This window comes from Seriola aureovittata, chromosome 22, assembly GCF_021018895.1.
Source record: "Seriola aureovittata isolate HTS-2021-v1 ecotype China chromosome 22, ASM2101889v1, whole genome shotgun sequence".
NCBI lineage: Eukaryota > Metazoa > Chordata > Actinopteri > Carangiformes > Carangidae > Seriola > Seriola aureovittata.
The window spans coordinates 8616056-8638358 of record NC_079385.1 but is presented as its reverse complement, the minus strand read 5'-3'; the positions used below and the strand labels follow the sequence as shown (position 1 = coordinate 8638358).

At 41.6% G+C, this 22303-nt stretch overlaps 1 protein-coding gene across 1 annotated transcript in view; it reads right to left on the bottom strand.

Moving 5' to 3' along the window:
- LOC130163778 (protein phosphatase 1H-like) overlaps positions 1-22301 on the bottom strand; it is a 29187-nt gene extending 6886 nt beyond the window's left edge. Inside the window, exons 1-8 of the mRNA XM_056368153.1 lie at positions 21644-22301; positions 13791-13980; positions 10940-11314; positions 8333-8445; positions 8033-8117; positions 6811-6929; positions 2499-2562; positions 1100-1207 (exon numbers count right to left, since the gene is read on the bottom strand). Coding sequence (XP_056224128.1) covers positions 1100-1207; positions 2499-2562; positions 6811-6929; positions 8033-8117; positions 8333-8445; positions 10940-11314; positions 13791-13980; positions 21644-21879 — 1290 coding nt within the window. The 5' untranslated portion in view covers positions 21880-22301. The remainder of the gene's footprint in view (positions 1-1099; positions 1208-2498; positions 2563-6810; positions 6930-8032; positions 8118-8332; positions 8446-10939; positions 11315-13790; positions 13981-21643) is intronic.
- Between the last annotated feature and the right edge of the window lie 2 nt (positions 22302-22303).

The window sequence follows — 22303 nt, the reverse complement described above, 5'->3', positions numbered from 1 at the left end:
GGAAGAATGACACCAAATTATAAAGTTATCCCAAAGTGAAAGACTTCTTAAAGATTTCTCAGCTACAGCAGCTCAAGTTTCTCATCCACACTGAAATCTACACTGATCTATCATTTTCACAACTTAATGAGCTCAATGCAATTTTCATTCACTGACAGACTTTGGTGAGAGTTGTGTTTGCAGGAGAAAGAGAGGCACACAGACGGAGACACAAAGAGCTGAGAGGAGTTAAGTCTTCCATGTGAACCTGGCATGAACCCGGGTATTAATGAATTAAAGATCAAGCAGAGAGCTCTGGGAGGAAAAAATGCAAAACTCTGTAAGATGAACTACGTCAGGAGATGAAAGCGCTTTGAAACCAGTGCCAGACAGTCAGACAGGTGAGCTCAAATTCTTCCTCTGCAGAGGACCTGGTTCAGACAGAGAGGCAGCAAAATGCCACTTCTAGTGACTGCGGTGCAAATACGACAGGGGTAAAAGCGGGGCTGAGTCATGTGACTGAAGTCATGACACATAACAAGGTAAGGAGTTGAGGCTGGCAAGAAAAAACTAAATGAGACGGAGGAAAGAAGAAAGGAAACATCTGCAACATGGGATTTTGTAAGAATTGTACCAGCTACGGGAAACAACTTGAGTCCGAGGGTCAGTGGGTTCAAGGAGATAGATGCTGACATGTTAGCCCACAATCCCATGTGTTTGGAAAACCTAGCATGACAAAATGAAGCACAGGCTGACCGCAGGCGTAACCTGATATCTACATGTGTTCTTGACTGGTCCGAGCACCAGAGACAGGACAGGATCATTAGGTTCACAAGTTACAGGGGCTGGACTCAGCTATGTGACCCTCATGCAAACAAAGGAAGGCAAATTTTACAAAAGAAATAAAGCTGTCCCTTCCACAGCAAATATACATTTTCCAAATGGTAGAATTATTTCTTACACTGGGACTTACTAAAACAGATACAGCTCAAATTAAAATGTGTATAAATGTTACGTAAACTAGACAGTCAAGACTTTAAACTTTCAAACTATTTTCTTCATCTCTTCAGTGACTGAATGTGAGACAGCGAGCTGTTTGCAGCAGCACTGTGGCTCTTACCTCAGGGCAACAGGAAAGGAACGGCTTGATGTAGATGTTGGAGTCGTGAACTTTGAGATCATGGTCACCGAGGCCGCGCGTCACACCGATGGTGGCCAACACCCGAGCCTGTGAAAGAGAGACTGGTTTACTCACAGCCCGTCTTTGAACATATGGATGTAAACATGGTCTCTGTCACCGTGTACAACATGCGTAGGAGCTAGTGACAACTGCTCACTGTACAGCGTGTGCCAATATAGATTTGCATTTTAAGGGGGGGGGGGGTAAAACATACAGCTGGTGTACTAGTTTATTAATTCAATGGATACATGGGTAAACACAGATGCCTATATGTGAAACTGGGATATTTATGGTGCAGTTTGACGGAGGGGAAAATCTCACATCTGTTGAAAACATCAGGAGTAAACGTCAGGTTTTTGGTATCAGTCCATTAGAATAAGAGTGACTGAGAGTTTCCATGTAAAACTACAGTTCATCATACCTGCTGTATTTACCAGCAGCATCTCAAACAGGCTGATCTCTCATAACAGTGCATGTTTCTATTCCTCCTTCGAATACACAGATTTGTTCACTACACTTTACACTAAAGGAGGTGGTTTGCTAAGCAACAGTACACAAAGGATCTGCACAACAAATATCACTGTATGTGAGGCAGTTAAAAGTGTTGTGAAGTGTCCTAAGGGCACTGAAACTCTGCAGTGTTATTTTTGTATTCCTTTAATTATCAAAACCTGGCGCTATGTGGTCGACAGAAGCTTTTTCCCTCTCTGATGAGGACTTGTTACGTCTCTCTTTGCTTCAAACCAAACTGATTGAAAATATGAAACAAACTGACATAACTTGCAGCGTTTTGTGCAATTTATTTTGTGGCGTGTTTTCAGTTTCGGTCTCTTCCTCTTCTTCTTCTTCTTCTTCTTCTTCACCTCATCTCTCCCCTGCTGTCCGAGTGGGGATTAACTTCACTGCTCAGAGAGACGACTGTCATCTCCCGAGTGGTGTGTGTCCATCCGAACGCATGTGTGGTGTGTGTGTGTGTGTGTGTGTGTGTGGGTATTAGAAGTGGCTACTGGAGTGAAACGGATGGACCGTCTCCTCTGTCTTCTATTGAGGGTGTACATTGACACACACACAATCACAGCGTGTTACTTGCACATCAGAGACCAAGTGTTTGCCCACTCTCTGGGTAGCTAGCAGGCATGGAGTGTGTGTGTGTGTGTGTGTGTGTGTGTGTGTGTGTGTGTGTTTGAATATCAGACTGACAAAGACAGACTGAGTGATTTACTTTTCTCTCTGCACTTTTGAATTCCAGATACATGTTCAGGGGTTGGAGTGGACACGCACGCACGCACGCACGCACGCACGCACGCATGCAGGCACACACACACACACACACACTTACCTTTTTCCCTTCACCGTATATTAGTGGGAACTTGAGATCTTCATCTTCAATGGTCTTGTACGCCCTTGTGTTTGAGAACAGAAAAGAAGATCAAGACAGTCACACACACAGACACTTTGAAAAAGAGGTGCACAGTGGAGTGAGAAGAGCATATGTAAACTTCGGAGGTCTCTTTAATTATACCCTCTTTTCTCTGTCACGTCGGCTCTGGGAGACATTTGCTCATCCAGATGTAACACAAACAAAGGCAACTGCCACCCGGGCCTTTTTTGTCTTACTTCCCCCTCTCATTAGGTCATAGGGAACCGCGTTTGCTAATGTAGACACACATATCATGATCATTCTTTTCATTGATGAGAAATATGAATATTGAATATTAACCATAAATCAAATGACTATGTGTAATGTGAAAGGGGGTCGCTTGTAGTAACAAACTAACATAACTATCAATTGTCTAACTTTACAGTTTGCAGTGTTTTAACTTCTTTAAGTTCCTTATTTTGGTTTCAGGGATCGCAGTTTTCCTTTTTTTTTTGGTTCACTCTTACACCCCATCACCAGCTGCACCTGGCAGCTGTTTTCAGCACAAATGCTCTGATAAACTTTTCTGTACACCACATGCCCTGCACTGAACTGCAGACAGTGTCAACAAACTAACAAAAAGTGTTTGCCATGGCAAACGGCAGACACTTTTTGTTAGTTTGTTTGGATTTTGTCACTTCATGTTTTATTTTGTAGTTGGTTTCTTTGTGTGTCTTAATGTTTTTACTTCCTGTCTTGGTCCTGTTTCTCTGTGTGGTGATTGTCTGCCCCACCCTGATGTGTTTCACCTGTGTTCAATCACCCTGGCCTCCCTTGTCTCTATATAGTCTCTATGCTCCGCTTTGTCTGTTCATGTCTGGTTTGTCCTCGGCCTGTTCATGTTGCCTGTTCATGTCGGCTGTGGTATCCCCTGTGTCTCCGGTTGTTGTTCCTTGTGTGCCCTCGTGCTTCGGTTTCCTGTTCTGTCGGTTCACCCATTTTGTAAGTTCTTCAGTTAATAAACTTTTTGCACCTCATTCCTGTGTGTTGGCTGCATTTGGGTCCAGCCTTACCCGCACCGGGACAGAGAGACAAAGTTAGCATCCAGCTGGGGAACATAGTGGAACAGACTCAGCAAATATTTCTCTATATGGAGTTGGTGGGGAGCAAAAATAGAACTACAAGAAAAGAGACTATTCTACTATCATTTGTTGGGTGGCCAGAAATTCGACCACATGAATGCAAATGTTGCATCATGTGTGCTGGAGGTCAAAATTTGTAATATTAGCTAACTTGTTAGCCACAACAACTTTATAAGGTGACAATGTGTCAGTGTTGTGATTACAGCTTGCTCTGCTGCACCAAAGAACCCAAAATAATCAACTATGCTGCTTTTAAAATCATGTCCATGTATAAATGCATCAATTTCCTTGTGCTGTCTTCCATTTTTGAAATTCAACTTAGTATTGAACATTCATAAAAACTAGGGGGCTTCCCAGAGTACATTTTAAAAGGAATTGGTGCAGCAGGAGCGGATATACCGTCACATTTAGTATTTTACTCCCTAGTATGGGACGAGGCTTAAAAAATACACTTCCCAAGATGCAACTTGATGGCATCTCTTCGTTAGGACCCTCCCTGTGCGATAAAAAGCCAACATCATTTCAAACTCCACAGCACTTCCACTTGAATAAAAAATAATGGAGGATGTTTACTCAAATACGTAAAAGTAGAAAACAAAGCGACCAACGTTCTTCCTGAAGGTTACCAACACTTTGATTTAGCCTGCGTCTCAATGCAAGAGTGTTTCTCTGGAGTGCAATAACAAGTGCTTTGCTGCTGAAAAATTTAGTGAGAGAAAGCAAGGGGGGGGGATCTTCCAATTCACAAGCCAACAACAAAAAATAAGTTCAGAAGTGCACAAGTGGAAGCAGAAGATTTGAAAACACACTTAGAAATGGAGCTTTGATGTCAGACTATAAGACTCCATGGCTGACGCTGATGTACTTAAACTAGCTAGATTAGACTTGGCGTCACCAGTCAGTGAAGAACATCAACTACTTCAAACAGCTTCGTATCTGACTGGGGTTTGCCCCGTCTGTCAGTCTGCGTCTCGCTGCCCATTTACCTGCCTCAAACTGAGATGTGTACTCTTCGCAACCCAAACACAACGTCACTCTTTCCGTCTGGCTTTTTTGGCTTTGTGCCTTTTTGCTGGTGAGGTGGAAACACAGTTTCTCCATCTATCAGCCACCCTTCCATCTCTGCTCATCAAACTTTATATCTCTCAGAGAGATTTATGTGTTTACGCCGCTGAATGAGAACGCTCATTTTCAGTATCACCTACTCTGCATTTCAGAGTTAAAAAAGTTAAAAAATCAACAGAGTTGATCTTCCAAAAAAAAAAAAAAAAACTCTCATAAATGCCAAACGTTCACTGTTTGAAGCTTTATTGATTTTCTCTGGTTTATGTTTGAATATCTTTTCAACTGTTGGCTGGACAAAACAGGCAATTTGCAAATATCGCCTTCAGCTCTGAGAAATTCTGATGAGCAGTCAGGCCCCTTAAGGAGCTCCTTACGAATACTGCCTTGCTCAAGGGCACCTCGGCAGGAGCTGCTTCTAATAAACAAGCCACAGTAGCCAAAAGCAGAGTCATTAGTCTCTTGGCTTTCTCAAATCTCTCAAAATGATTCTCCCGCTGCCTCAGTTTGGGCCCAGGCTAAATTTCAAGATGAGGAGATTAGAGAATAATATAGCCGAGTTATAAGGCTATGTCTAGCCTCACTAATTTATTGAATAATGTCAAGTCCAGAGGGCTGCAATTGAATGCCTGTTAAGAATCTTGTTTACTTATGATTTTATTATATTATTTCTGAATTTCAAAACAAAATGTCCTAGTGTTTATTTATGCATATATCTTGTTCGGCAGCTGGACAATACCTAACATTTGAGAGGTCTGGCTTGTTAATAAAAAAAATTATCATAATCATATTTCTATATCAACAATGGTCTGTAATAGTGGTAAACTCACAGAAAACTATTACCCAACTCTGCAGTTTCCCTCAGCTCTGTGGCCCATTTTAGCATCTTTAGGCTAACTGTTTTGATTTTATGTCCCACAACTTTACTGTTTTGATTTACTCTCACTCTCAACCTCACCAGCCTTGTTTCTAGATGTAGCAGGCATCTGTTTGCAGCCAAAACAGCAGTTTAGCTCTGATAAACCCACTGTACACCTGCCCAGCACCAAACAGCACAGGAGAAAGAGTTAACGGCTAGCTGTTGCATTTAGCTACTGAAGAACCACATATTTCTCTCAGGAGTTAGTTCAAAGTGAAAACCAAGCTAAAAGGAGTGTGAATAATTAACTTAAATGTATCACATGGACAGAAATACAGCTCAAAATAAATGCTAATATTGCTTCGTCTGTATAAATAAGCAGATGTTTGCTAACAAGTTTGCTAGCTTAACAGTTGATGACAGTGTTGTTTACTGCTCCTTTCCGCTGCATCCAAATAGCCAAACAAATATAATTTTAGTATACGTAGCAAAAGCTGAATATGGTATCTACACAGGCAATAAAAATGTTCACACAATACCATGTCCTGTTGTTACAACATATAAAATTACTCCAAACTACTTCCTTGCATCGATGCGGAGAGATATAAGAGCAGTGGCACATCCTGGCTGGCTCCAGAGGGAGCGGCATTATCGTGAAATATATATCACACACCACAATACACACAGTACAGTGTGTGTGCGCCTCTGTGTGTCGGTGAGCGAGAGTGAGTGTGTCAGTAAAAGCACATCTCATTACTAGCTTCCACTGCAGCCACAGTTAAACAGCATGGTGCCTGGCTAACCCACATAACACTGCACATACAGAACCATCTCTGCTGTATCATCATATCATATCAGGTTAGGCTGCTCCCTCATTAGCTCTCAGCCGGTCTCTTCAGCTCTCACTGTGTAGAAGAGTTTAAGCAGCAGTAAAGGAGGGAAAACGAGAGAGAGAGAAGCAGGGATTCACACCACTAATGAAATAGTTTTCAGATTATTGTTTAATTTAAAGTGGAGGCAGCTGGAGTGGGGGGTTGTGGGGTTTGCAATCCCAGAAAATTAGCAGGTTTCATTTCACATCTTAACTTGACAGGTATGATTCATAGTAAGGCAGGCTTTTTTCTTGTGGATATGGAGTCTGCCATCTTCAAGTGTTTCGTCTGCTCAGTGAAAATAGTGTGTAAAAGAGAGAAAATTAAAGAGACCGAGGGAGACTGAAGGGACTTACCACCCGTTCATGGTGAAGTCTCGGTAGAGCATCCTCTTGCCCACCTCCTTCCTCTGAACTCTCCGGGGAAATTCCAGGTGCGTGAACTCATTTCCTAACAGGTGAGGCTGCATGAAACCCTGGAGGACAGACAGTGATGGTCCTCGAGTCAATCAAGCGGCTAAATGTGTGGCAGATTTGCAGATAAAATGAAAATCATTTTCCGTCACTTTGGTTTTTTGCCCTTTGTCACTTCACTCAGTCTGGAGATATGATATCGCAGAATTAAAATTCTGCTGACAATAGATTGGTCACTTTTCTTTTTCTTTTTAAACCTAGACACAACATAAACAAAAGGTTTTTTTTCAAGGTTTTATGCATAAGTGGCTGTGTCAAAGTATTTGTCAGGCTCTACTTCACTCTAACTCTGTGGTGGAAGAAAATCAGAACTTTTACTGAAGTAAAAGCACCACACTGTAAAAACACTCAAGTAAAAGTCCTGAATGTTACTTGAGTAAAAGTTTGTAAGTATAATCAGGAAAACGTATTCAAAGTAAAATGTCTCCTGTGACTCTTATACTGTTATATATTAATGTGTAAGCAGCTATTTGATGTTGTAGTTGGTTAATTGTTTCCATTTTTAACTATTTTATTGGCTTTGTTCAACCTTTACTCCAAAACCGATTAAAATCATTAGGAGCAAACGTTTCAGAAACTGGAACCAGGAAATGCTTGGAATTTCTACATGACCTGATCAATCATCAAATCGCTGGATAGCACAATATTTCCTTCTAAATTGTGGCAGAACAGAGATGAAACGTATCGTAAAAGTACTTCAAATTTGTACCAAAGTACAGTAATCGAATAAACGTACATTGATGAAGTTCTGAGCATTTGTCTGAACATCACTTTTGACATGTTTATTCATTAATTCAATGAAAAACATGGAGTTGCAGAGGTCTGAGTCACTGTCTATAAAAAGGTCAGTCACAGCCATCTATTCTCAGCTGATGAGCTTGTTGCGCATCCTCACATTGGCTGCATTTCCCCTGTTGCACAGCTCTACAGGAAACTGACGGACTTCAAATGCCACGCTGAGTGTGTTGCTTGTCGTGCGAACACAGTGAGAAACCACGGCCAACAACAACACTGTGTGACTAACCTCATAGCATATCTGTCAAGACTTATATTATAACACTTTCAACAGAAGACGCATAAAGACGTAGAGGTATGTTTTTCTTACCAGGAACTGGAGTCGCTGTCGCTCTGATTCTGGCGTGAACTCTGTTGACATGGGAACGATCTCATTGTTTCTGATAATGATAGCCCTGCAGAAAAAGTCGGAAAAGTAACGTAACCTTTTGCACACGCAACCGTGCAATCAAAAAGAACAAGCAGCTGTATTAGTTGCACCTCCTATCTCTGCCCCAGCATGTAGGTGCACTTCCATTTTATGTCTTTGGGAGCCCCCGGGTGCACTGCAGTGTAATTAACCCTGCGTCCTTCACAAACCATTTCATTTAGAAGGGATGAGCACACACACCTACTGTCACCTGCATTCCCAACGTATAGTTTTCCTAGCAGGTAAACCACGGTGAGAGCCGTGCATCCTCCTGTGATGTTATACACTTGCTTCTCCCTCTCGATCTGGGCGTCCTGGGGGGGGGAAGAGAGAGAGAGACGGTTTCTTTAATGAAGCATCAGTTAAGACGACGACACAAAAACAAAAAGGTCATTAAAAACAAAACCCGCACTGTCAGCCGCCCACGCAGGCAGAAGGAGAGTTTAAATCCACGGTCTGTGTCTTTTTCTGTTCAGTAACTCCGACACAAGACAGTGAGCGAGAGGCAAGGCTGATAAAATTTGATCAACTTTTCAGAAAGGCAGATGATGCGTGGGCATGGTTGTAACTATCGATCGGTTTAACCTGAACCTCTTGTTGACCGTGTGTCGGCAAACAAGTGCCCGTCGTGCATGAATAATGCAGACAGTGATATGTGAGAAGGTTTCTATCTTGACTCCGGGTTTAAGGAGCCTTGTGCTGGCTGTACAAGTGCACACAGTCAAGAGTGCAGTTCTTTTTCTGCTCGTTTTGTAATAAATATTTATAGTTTTTATACTTAAACTCCTCCTTATATGCTATTTCTGTCCCTATTTTAATACGACCGGGACATAATCACATGAATTTCTCCCAGATTTCCAGGTCTGTGCAGAAACCCTGCAGACAGAGCTCTCTGCTGAGCAGCTTTTTTCCCGCAGGTGGATTTCTTTCTGCAGAGGCCACAGCTTTAACTGACGCAGCGATCGTCTTCAACAAAGGATGTCAAATCAAGTGCAAGACTGTTTCTTTTCACAAAATGGAAAAGGTGACGGGGGGTTGATCTTAAAAGAGCTTTCGTAGTGATTTTTTTTTTTTGTCTGGGTTCCACAGGGTACAGCTCGAACAATGTGTGCTGCTTTCCATTGCCATCTAGTGGTAATGCTGCATACACTGGCTTATAAAGACATCTCCTCTCAAAGCACTTTCAAAGAAGCATACAATACAAAGAAGAGACGGAAAATGTCAAGAAAACACACGCAACTGAACGGTATAAAAGAATCCGTTCCGTTTCGGAGCGTTAATTCATTCTTTTTGGATTCATTTGGGAAGACACAAGAGTCGATTTCCTGTGACTATTTCTCCTTAAACGCCTTTGATTCAAAAGCAAATGATTTGAGACATATTGAGCGAGATGCTGCTGCGACAGAAATCCACGGTCTAATGTGTACGGTTGAGTGGTATTTAGCCAGGAGCCATCTTTTCATAAGCCAGCTCTCTCGACGCCAGATGCCAGTTTGTCTAAATAAACTGTGAACAGAGATGCTTAAGGTTGTGGTCCGTGTGCATCTCTGCAAAGTGTGTGTGTGTTGGTGGAGCTTCTGTACTTACATGCATATGTTGGCTCCATCTTCTATCTAAATTTCCATATCTGCTCGGTATCCATGTAAATATTTATTGCATACACAATGGTGGTGTGCTGTATGTGGGTGCTGCAGAAACATTTAATTTACATGTGATGCGTTTAAGTGTTGATTGACAAGTGAGATGACTCCATGTCTTTCAATTGAGCTGTTGTGAGGATTTTTATCCAACTGACAGTATAACGCTCGTGGAGAGGTCCGCTTTATTTAATTATACGGCATTTAAAAAGGATAATTACTCAAGGACTGAAGATGCATCTCAGCAGATTAAAGCCAAGTCAACTACAAAGAACATCTCAAGTGCGACTCATCTTTTTTGACCCCATTTTATTGCTTAATCCTGACCTCTGCCATGTTTTTATGTGCCTCATCTTCAAAGCAAAGCTGGTGAAAGTCAGTACAGACTACAGAGAGCAAATTGTGTAGAGCCGCTTTTATCATCATTGTTTCTTAAGGCGATTAATTAGCTGTAAAGAAAATGTCAGAAAGCTGCTTACATATTGAAATGTTTTGTTTTATCTCATCAAACCCAATGATATTCAACAGACTGTCGAGAAAGGCTAAAGAAGCTCACAAATATTCACATTTGAGAAGCTGGAACCACTGATTTTTTTTTTTTTTTGCATAAAAAATTACTTAGAACATTAATTGATCATCAAAATTGTCGCAGATTAATTTGCTGTCATAATCAGTTAATTGACTAATTATATCACTGCATTTTGAGTGAATGAAACTGATCAAGGCCGTGGGAAAAATGTCACCAGACCCATGAAAGTGAGTAAGACAGACAGACTTTTTTTCATGCCAGATATTTCGACTTGTTCCTGTAATAGGAATACAGCCGCCATTAGTGTTATCAATCACACCTATCACACGACCTAAAAAACATAATGTGCATATTTTTAGAGCGGAACTTAGAATAAAGGCCGTAAAAACACAGGTGGTAAAAATGCTGATGATAGGCTCGTCTGTAACTGTGAGGTCAGACAACTGATCCCTGCAAGAAGATAATGAAAACTTTTCTGCAACCTTCACAGGACATTTCTCTACATAAAAGCATCAGCCAAAATCCAAATGTTAAGTAATGATCCATGACAGAGTGACGCCCAGTGAGTGTGAAAGCTTTCAGGACCGATCAGGATGAGCGGATTCAGATACTGCACATCGTGACTTTGCAGCTGTCTCTCACCATCTCTTTGAAGGCGTTCTCTATGGCTCCTATCACGAGGCTCTCGTGCTGGATCTTCTTCTCTGTGAAGAAGCGAGGCGGCGGCGGCGGCGTGCTGCATGGGGAACCAGGAGCGCCTGCGGCCCCGCGCAGCGAAGCAGCCCGGGTCAGGGCGCGGTGAGGGCCTGGGATGCTTCCCTGGAGGTAGGGGTTGTTGTCAGGCTCTTCCCCCAGCACAGTGGGAGGTGGGTAGGCCAGGTTGCGCAAGATCTCAATCACGGCCTGGAGCTGGCAGGCAATGTGGTGCTGCAGCAGGCGGGAGGCGACAACCGCCGCACCTGAACCAGCGTGACCATCAAACAAGGCCCAGTAGTGGAATACCAGTCCTTCACTGTCCTGTAGACACAATATACAAAATATTTATTTATTTTATATAGAATGATCAGTGCATAGAAACACGGGAAATTAGCAGCAAAATTATGGGTTTATAATTTTTTAAGCTCTTCAGGGAAAAAATTGCAATTTTCATGCAGAGGATCTACAGGAAGATCAGCAACCAGAGCCAAATTCACCAGTGCTGTTCCAGTTTAACAGAAGAGTGTCACTGGAAAACATCTCAGACTAATATCTACCGACACACACATACAGAAAGAGCATTTCCATGCCTTTCCAGAAATTTGGCTCTAAACTTACACCACACCCAGATAATATAAAACAATGAATGTACTTTAATACAGTGGAAATAGGGCGTGGATGGAAACTTAGCTGAGGTCTCTCCCTTGGTCAAATAAGTGACTAAACACATAGTCAAGTAATGAGACAGTGTTTTAAGTTTCATTTTTGTGTTATGTGTAAAGCATCACAAATACAGAAACCATCCTCCAGCTCATCACACCATACACAGCTAAGATAACGTCTTTTTTTATTTTATTATTCTAATAGTTTGATTAGATAAAGGTGAACTAATGCTGCTGGTTGAACTTGTGGTACGCGTGAGTCATTATTGAGAGGCGAGACCCAGGAGAAGACATCATGACTCATTCTGTCCATCTCATTTCTTCATGTCTGTCTGTAGGGAGGAACAGCACAAGGCTCTCTCTCAGGCCTTTGTCTGCTTGGTATTACCTGACCTTCAATACACATTCTTTATCAAATAAAGTCCTGTTTTCAGCTGATGCTTGCTATGAACCGACAGAGAGTCACATGAAAAAGATCGCTTTCATGTAGACACCTAAATATGAAGTTACAGCTAGCAGACTCGTTAGCTTAGCCAAGTTTGGAAACTGTGCCTCCAAGCACCCGTGAGCTCAATAATCTACAAATTATATCTCACGTGTTTAATCTGTACAAATTCGAATACACATCCCAGTGTAAAACCACGAGCTCTTCTTGTTACTCGCTTATGTATGTTTCCATGTCTTTATACTAAGCTAAGCTAACTGTCTCCTAGCTATAGCTTCCTATTTAACAGAAAGATGTGAGAGTGGCATCGAGCTTCTCGTCTAACTCTGGGCACGTAAGCTAGTAAGCATATTTTTCACAATGTCAAACTATTCCTCTTCTTTAAATTGTGCATTTAGAAGGGAATATTTCATGTTAAAGAGATTTAACCACATTTTTTAGGGGCTTTAATGTGAACATGAACTCCAACTGTTAGGTAACTGCTTCCTGTGTATGCCTGTGTACAAAACTGCAATATATGTGCACCCTGCATATAGCCTGTGTACATATAATTATACATTCAATTGTGTGTGTTATGGCAGCATGTGTTGGTGGTACTGTCTCCCCTGTAGCTCCGCCCAGGCTGTTCCTGATTACTCCATGAGATGCACCTGGCCTGGGAATGAAGGGTTAAAGGCTCTGGTGTTTTTGCATATTTATGTTAAAGAGGACCACGTCTTGTGTGAACAAACTTCGGATGACAATATTACATAAATTACATAAATTGGAATATTTCTATAAGAACCCCTTTAGATTTTTTTTATGTATGGACACTTCCGGACTAAAGGAATATAAATAATATTCAGTCGTCAGGTAGGGAGCCTCCACCGCTTCACCTCCTACTGGTTTACAATGCCATAAATCTGAATGAATTTAACGTAGTGGGCATACTTACTGAAAAATGAACTCAGCGGTTAAACTGTGGATAACTTATCTGCGCTAACGAGGTACAGCATGTCAACACTGACAAACGTTTTAATATCTTTTATATGCTGCTTCTTACTAACATGATCATAACAATGCAGAGCGACAGGCTGTGAGGCTGATTCCCCTGTTCGGCCACATCAAGTGTGAAATACAGAAATAACCGTTGTGAAAATGAAGCTTCTAACTGTGCGCGGTTTCTGAAGCAGTCCTCCTTGAAATGCAGGCTCACACTATAATGTTTGGAGCAGTGGAGAACATTGGAAAAATTAAGTAGGTTTCTACAAGAAATTAAGTCTTTTCAGCATGGCTACAAAACTAATGAAAACTCTTCACCATAAGTAGTTATGTGCTGTGCCTTGTGTGGGGGGTGAGCCAAGCTTGCAGGTGGGCAGCACCAAGAGAAGTATTGACTTCAATAGGACCAGTGATGTCTGGACCCCCAACGAGGCGTTTCATACAAAGAGGAAAATTGTGTTTTTACCCTGACAGAGTTACTCTCTTTGATGTAAACGTCGATCCTTGTGACTCTGGAGACCATTTACATGCACGCAAACCTATATAACACACTATAAGTAAGGAAAAACCTTCAGAAATACAACCCTCATTATTTTAGAGGTGTCTTGTGAGTCTTATTTGGGTCACTGGTAGGTGTGTTGTTCACCCCATAGGGCCGCACAAAGGTGGGGCGTAACAAGTGTTTGTTTGTGTTTATGTGTACACCCACCTCTCCCGGCTTGCTTTGCTCCACGCGGAGCCCGAGTCCCTCTCCGTTGGGCAGGGAGTTGCGTCTCTTGGCGGTGGGGGTCTTGCTGGGCGTGGAGGGAGGGCAGTAGCTCATCGGCCTTCTTCTGGCCACTACCACCTCGCAGCATGCCTGGTCCTCATTCAACGCACTCTTACCAGCGTTAATCACCCTGTGGGAGGAGGGAAAGGAGTGAGCATGGTATATATATAGTCTGAGTCATATTTTAGGCTACAGCCATTCAGGCGTCCTCTTACATAAAAATATATTTGCCAATATACTTTTGGCATTTATTTCTCCAGTTAAAATTCTGCTACAAGCAACAGATGCACCAATGGCTGTGATTAGTCAGTGTGCTGTGGTCCGGAACAAGCGTTTGAATGAAAGCCGACCTCAGATGCTTTTTATCGGATGAAACGGTGCTGCAGTCTTTCATGGTTATTATGGCTCACTGCAGGATCACAACAATTAGTCAGAGCCACAGCCTGAGGTTTCTCTCTTTTCACCTAGTGAAGCAGCTGGCTTCATATGTTTCATGTTCCCGATGAAGATCAAAGGGTAAGCGCTTGTTTGTGGTGCTGCTCTGCTGGGAGTGTCCTGATGCCTCGGGACAGTCGCTTCTGGGTGAATTAGTGTGTCTTTGTTTGTGTGTGAGACTGGACATACACGCCCACAGGTGTGTGTTTGTGTGTGGGGTTATGTTCAGCTTTATTTGTCCCTCATCTAAGGAGGCAGACGACAGACCACAAAGAGAGATGATGCGATGACCCAGTAACAGTTAAGGCCAACCACACAGTAACTATGTGGTTTTCATAAACATAATACGATGTCTTTATTTCCTGCTCTGCCACTTTTGTCTTCCTGTGGAACAGGAAGCTACCTGTTATCCACTGCCCAGAATCTTTGTGATATATGAAGAAAATGCCCAACAATTATCTTAGTTTTTTTTTAACTGTGCTGTGACTGCACACTGTTAACATGGCTATGGCCAGTACACTCAGGTAATGAGTCAAAGACATATGTGTAGCTCCCAGAATGTTTTGACCACAAAAAATAAAGTCACAGAAATGTTCTAATACTTTGGATTTGTCGAGTTTTATCTATTTAGTTGACAGTTTAATTTAATTTTTTATAATTTATGGGCTGATAGGCCACAGGCCAGCTCTACATTTGGGAACTCCTTCGTGAGTGAGTGATGACGTTACACCATTGGTCGGACGGCCAACATGGACTTTTTCCATTTGCAATAGCCTATGTATTTTTATGTTAACAGCATGTGGTATTTCATTTTTTATTAAATATTGAAATCTAAGTCAGGCCTGGCCAGGTGGCACTATTCATGGTACTGAAAGGGGGATTTAATTTTGACATGTTGAATTAGCATTTATGTATGAACGCATCCCCCATGTGTCTGCATGAAGAAAGGACAAAACACATGGTCAGTCTGGAAGGGGAACCTGTGCACACCCATACACAGTCCAGGGTTTAGAATGATCATGATCAAAATGATGATTCTCCAGACTTTTACACACTACCAGGAAATACTGATTTAGATGCATATACGCTTATCTTTTAGCTTGGCTAAAACTTTTCAAAATCATAAACACTGAGTCTTAACACTGGAATGACTCCTTAATATCTATCTTGGGACGGCAATGTTGGACTGGTTTATGACCGAAAACCTGTAAAACTAATAACATTAGATATTCTGCTATACTTTGTGTTTAGCACAAACGCACTAAGATAACAAACATGGAGAACATCATAACTGCTAAACATCAGTATGTTAGCATTGTCAGCATTGTGACCATGTTATCATGCTGATGTTAGCAATTCGTTCAAAGGTACTTAGCCTAAGATAAGCCTCACAGAGCTGCTAGCATGGCTTACTTAGGACTCCTGTTTACTCAACTGAGTAAACATTCCTGCATTAAAAATGACACACATAGCTTTTCTGTGTTAAATTAAACAAATTTGCAGCACTAAAGCTTTTACTGGCCTTCTCAAAGTTCACTAAACCCGCAGAACAATAGCTAATGACAGCTGATGTGATAGGGCTTCCAATACTTGGCGAAGATGGTGAGATTGTGACGACAGCTCCAATGAGACTGACAAGTCCGACAGACATCTCCAGAGGCTGTTGTACATGTCTGTGTTTGTGAGTTGAGAAATTGGCATGTCTATTTATAGACTCAGACTGTTGGATGTTTTCTGCAAGGCAGCATCATTGTCTGGTTCTTAGCCTCAAATGCTTGTTAACCCTAGACAGAAAGAGCTTCATGAAAAAACAATGAACAATGAAGAGAGCAGAGTGAGAGTGCATGCATGTACATGTGTGTCTAAGTTCCTATGTATGTAAGAATATATGCATTTATGTGTTTTGAAATATATTTTAGACTTTCTGCTGTTATTTATTCATCATAGCAAATGTTTGTTGTTCTGATTTCTTATATTCATGTTGTGTGTAAAATAAAAACATTAATATAAGAGAGGCACGAGGAGGAAGAGAGAGAAAATGTGTTTGAAAGTCTCGTGTTGCTGTCCGTTGCACCTGACTGGACACCATCTGGGTTTCAAGACAGAGATGATGGAAGTGGAGGGACAGTGCTGGAAAGAATATCCTTGTCATCTTCACAATGTGCAGTGGTTAAATGGGAGGAGACCACATTAATAAAGGCCCATGTATCTGACAGTGTAAAGCTGCGAAGAACCCTTTCAAGTTGAGTTTTTTTGCGTGTGTATTCTTATGACACTCTTGTCTGATCGGTGTTAAAAAGTTACATTTTATTTGAAATCTTATTAAAGTCCATAGAGCCTCTGAAACCATGAATGTGTGCCCCACCTATACAACTGAAATGATTAGTTGATCAACAAAGTAATTATTCAAGTAAAAATGCCAATCATCTTGTGTGCAGCATTTTTTATTCTTATATGACAAAGAACTGTTGACCTTTGGGTTTTGCAACATTAGACAAAACAAGCTATCAGAAGACTGCACCTTTTGGATTTAACAGACCAAACCATCAAATCAAGAAAATAATAGGGACACTGATGGTAAGTCATTTCAAACAATATTTCCCCTTCTTTAGAACAACCAATGTGCATTAAAAGAAAGTGTTTAAAAACTGTTTGCCATGGCTTGTGCTATTAAGGAAGCTCCTAAGCTAAAGCTGGCACTACTTTGGTTATAATGTGTCGTTCATCATGCATGCATAGTATAAAAGCCATTATGTCTAGGGGGCTGGATATCACTCTGATTACTCAACTCTGCTTTCAAACCTAATGTGTTACCACTGCAGCCATAATTACAGTGGAAAATGCCCTCTGAGTCATTATGGCCATAAAACGCTATGACACATGGACCGCTTTTGAGCTTGTTGATACACACAAGTCCAGGAAGCCTTTGTCGGCTTCATCTAATCTATTGTCAACAAACACCGTAATGAGATGACCTGTGTCTATGAGTACAAACATGTGCTGCTGATTGTAGTGACCGTGATAAAAATATGTTTATGTGAACTTTTGAACCCTGAATGTAAAAACTATGAGCAAAAGCAATTCTCATCTTTCATAACTACAGTGCATTTAATTTAATAATCCTTCTGTGTTTCATGAAAGGTGCAGCTGGTGCTATTGTGCGCTTGTGATTGGGAGTAATCCTGCAACTCATTTGTCCTCATTTCACCATTTGCAGGAGGGATGATAGTCATTTTATTTCCCTGCCAATCAAATTTTTGTTTCATTCGGAACAATTACCTTTCCTCCCATTAGGAACAAAACCTAATTTCTCCTCCATTGTCAGACATCTAATGCCATCTTTGTTTCTCTACCCTCAGCCACAGATTCTGGGCCAGACATTGGCCCCAAGGATGTAATAATTATTTGGTGAAGCACAATGGTTGAAAGCTTTGCCTCTGTTTAACTTGGAACATGGAGGGAACAATAACAGCGAAACGGCTACAAGTTAAATACAGAAACAGTGCAATCATGACCAGAATCCTGAAGAAAAAGTACTAGATTAGGACTTTTTGGAAGACTACCACCTGAAAGAATGAGATAAGAAAATACAAAATATGAGTTTAAATGCAATGTCAGAATGGATGGGTTTAGATATCTCCTTATGTAGTTCTAATGGGACTGTGAGACACATCAGTAAAATGGCGCATAAGCAGTTTACATTGATAATGGTGAAAGATTAACCTCTAAAAAATGTTTGCTTTTTTTGAAACAATGGTCCTTTGATTTTGAGACATAGCTAGACAAATCACCTGCTCAGTTCTGGCTGTGGACCATCGATTTTGCCCACTGAAATAACCGTTGCTGGCAGACATCAGCATCTAGCTAGCTAACTATGCTAGCGTTTGCTCCATCAGTCGGTTGAAGCGTTGTCTCTGACTTTTTAATATTTCCTCTCAACTCTTTAAAAACAAAAACCCTGTAAAAGGGTAAACAAAAGCAAAGATAGTGAAGCTTCATGATATTGTACTAAAAACTCAGAATAAAGCTACATGTCGTAGGCAAAAAGTCAGTATCCTCACCAGTTTTTGATAAGAATTCAGCGGCTAAATATGATTATAGGCCTACATGTATTAGCAAGGCAGGGGATAGCTGTTTACTGTTTATATTTTTAACCATATGTTTAACTTATTTCACTTACATGAGAAAATGTCTTTAGGTTCAGGAGCCTGTTGTGTTTGGCTAACATAAGGCTACGCTAATGTCCTCAAATCCAATAAAAACAGGACAGAGCCACCAACGTTACCCATCACTCTGATATAATAGCATCCAGGAACTTCCACATAGTGGATAAATACTACACAGTAGATGTGTTAATGCAACAGGGCTTTTTTAATGCTCTTTGGACTCGGAAGTAATGGTCGGTTTCTACTGTAGGTTGACAGGCTATAGTCATTACCTCCACCAACAAGGTTATGTTTTCACCTGTTATAAGCACTGAACCAATTTACACCAAACTTGGTGGAGGGATGGGACATGGATCAGGGAAGAACCCATAAAAATTTTGGTGCAGATCCAATTAAAAAGGCAGATGCAGGTATTTTTTAACCACTTTCCTTAACATTGCAAGATTGGGCATTTTTCAACACTTCCTTCAATTTCTCAATAAATAATGCATGGATCTTGATGTAAAAAAGTCACACATATTTATGGTCTTGAGATCTATGACTTTGTACAGTTTGGTGCAGATGCAGACAATAATCTGGACCTGACAGACATGTTTAGGTTTGTTTGGCCTTGTTTGGGTTGCGCTCTGCAGAGAGCCATTCTAGTTTGTCCTATGATTGGACAATCGTGGTTAGGGGGACTTCAACAAAAGATTTAATGAAATGACTGACTTGTCTTCAAATTGTTAATTAAAAAAAGAAAATGTTTTAGGATAATCAATTCCCTGTTTGTTGTGAGTATCTGTGGTTGTGGGAAGTAAAGAATAGCGAGTTTGAGAGACTACATTTGAGGTAGGAGAGGTGAAAGCCAAAACGGCTGCTGTAATGACAACACAGGAGGTTTTAATTACAGATAAATGCTGATATGAGCTGAACTCATTAACCACACCGGTCCCAAAGAGACACTTCATGCCAGCGCTGAGTGTCAGTGCGAGTTGAGTGTGAGTGAGAACTCTGGTTATTCACAGTAAATGGGTAACAGAGTAGTGAGCTAGACACATATTGAGGAATATCTCTCAGTATTCCCCAAATCCCTCAAGCTTTAGCTGTAATATTCTATTATAATCCAGTGCCTGACAAGAGAGGAAGAAATCATTTATTTCTAATAGTATAAAAATGTCATTGAAAGAGCAACCTAACAAGATTCAAAAATTAAAATGTTTTCAAATGTAATCTGTTCTTGAATTAAACAGAATTGCATCAAGCGTGGAAAGATGCAACATAGTTCAGTGCTAAATAATCTGAACATGTTGATAGTGTTTTATTCTGCCTTGTGCAATTAACTATGCTGCACTAGCAATGTCATGAAGTAATGTTATGATGCGTTTTTACTAGAAACTCAGTATAATGCTCCGCTTTACTTAAGGACACAAATATATCGACTGACATTTAAGTAGTAAGGAAGTAAAGGTGGTAGATTCATAGATATCTAGGAACAATTATCAGACAGTGGTTCATTAACACTATCAGTGGCATCCTTTGCTCATCTTTATCTACAGAGTAATTCACGAACTATGTGATAACTGTATGTGATACTGATTAATTGGCAAAGTTCCGGATTTGTTCCTTGCTGACTCCTCGAGCTTTTGTGTACCTTATTGTGAAATGTCAGCGACACACATTCACGCTATCAGGGTGGAGAGAGAGATTCGTATCTAGGAATTCACTTTTGTGATACATTAACAAGGTTGGGAAGGGATGCAGCGGCAGCAAGCTGCTATGTGTTTGTCATATCATTTAAGCTGACGTGTTCGACTGCAGCAGACACACAACCACAATGAGATGCTACAGTATATATATCAAATACCATGGTGGTGAAATACCAACAGGAGAGACTGACTGCTGACATTTAAGTAAAAGTCATCGTAGTCACGCTGCCCTTCTCGTATAGCAGCTGAGGTCGTTCTGCTGACCTTCCATCAGTATCACACGGCAACTCCCTGTACATTTATTATACATTTGCGGGGTGATTATAACTTCAGAGAATCACTTAATCTGTTAAGAGCTCCCTGCTGTTTGTGGCACCCCAGGATACCTCTTGCAAAACACTACAGTTGTTAATGAATGTCCAGTTACGGCCACAGGTAGACACCTACCACACACTGACAGGGTTTCCTAAGAGCTCCATCATGCCACTTTCAAAATGAGTAACTAAATGATTTTTTTTCATTCATGTTTTAATACACCAAAAAAAAAAAAAAAAACATAACAGCTTTGGGTACTATGTATGTACAAAACAATATGTCATATTCAGCTCACTCATCAAGGCTTTCAACAACACATCTCAGGACACATACTGTAGCATGATGCTAAAAGTTATTCTTGTGCAGCTTTTCAAGACTTACAATTGTCCTACGCTTGAAAGTGAGTTATTATTTTTGGGGCATACCATCAGTATCACAGGGTTTTCTATGTTTTTATATCAGATTGTGGAGGAGTGTCACTACAAAGGTGAGATTGCTGTGCAAAATGTGGCATGATTACATAATCACAAATGCTTCACTGTTATACTTCTGTATGTAGATGCGGATGGAGGCAGCTATGACAGAAACAACCTCCTCACTTAGATGCATCTACAGACTAGTCATCAGTCTGGACTTTGGACAGCCCGAGCAGGAGGCTGCATCTTGCTGAACCGGTTTGCTACAGTTTATCTAGAGGTTGGTGACATGCAATCACACACTGACACACAGCCTGCCATAAACTGAGCACAGTTGTAGACTAATACCCTGATGCTGCTGGGAGAGTGTGTAGTACCTTCTTGCACGTGAAAACCAGCTTGACTGCCGTCATCACTTTAAACTGCACGCGATTTGAATGTGGTGGGCTACTAAACGCTTGGAGGATGCGTGCAAAAGGCTTGCCCCGTGGATTCAAAACCACGCAGGAGATGGATGCAGGTCACAACAGGTGCAGCTTGGCTCCAACTCTGGGCTTTGTATTTATCAGAGAGTGAGCAGCTCTAACCTTTTGTTTATTTCAACCTGAGGATGAGCACATTTCTCAGGTGAAGTGCTGGGATGAACACCTACAACTCCTGGGCCTCCACAGACTGACTGACAGTCAAGATGCTTTATATCAAATACCTTTTTTGATGACATTTGAAAGAAAACAGGAGCCGCTTTGAGGGCAGCAGCCGTCGGGGATACTTACTCAGCGTATCCTGTGGCCCACGGTAATCTCCTGGTTTCCTTCAGGATGAGGATGGGCCGGGCTATGTGGTCCGCGGAGCACTCGATCTCATCCGGGGACAGGCCGAGGAACTCAGGTCTCATATATGGGAATTTCAGCGGCAACTCGGAACCAGGGTTGCCCCCACCGCTGGAGCTGCCCCCGGCCATTATTCCACCCATGAATCCGGCCACGGCGGACTTGACCCGGGTGAGCATGTTGTTGGCGCGTCGCGGCGGGGTGTCCGTCGGCCGGTGCGTGGCGCCACGGCTCCCTTTCCCCGAATTCCCCCCCAGCTCGCTCGCGCTGGTTGACGACAGGCTCGATGGAGAATAAGAGGCGGAGGAGGAGGAGGAGGAAACCCTCAGATGATCACGGTTTCATTCATTCAGAGCGGAGACCTCAGCATCAACCGGAGGCCAGGGCGATGAAAACAGCAATGATGCTTTAAGTAAAACCCTGCACACCCCCATGGAGAGTCATTGATAACAGCTCGGCCGTCGTGAACGCGGAAATACACTGAAGATTAACGGGTCATGTGATGCATTCACGGATGCACACTGCAAAAAAACAAAATTTTCCATGGACAGTCTCCAGACATATGGATGCAATTATAAAACGAGTTTAAAAGCATAAAAATAC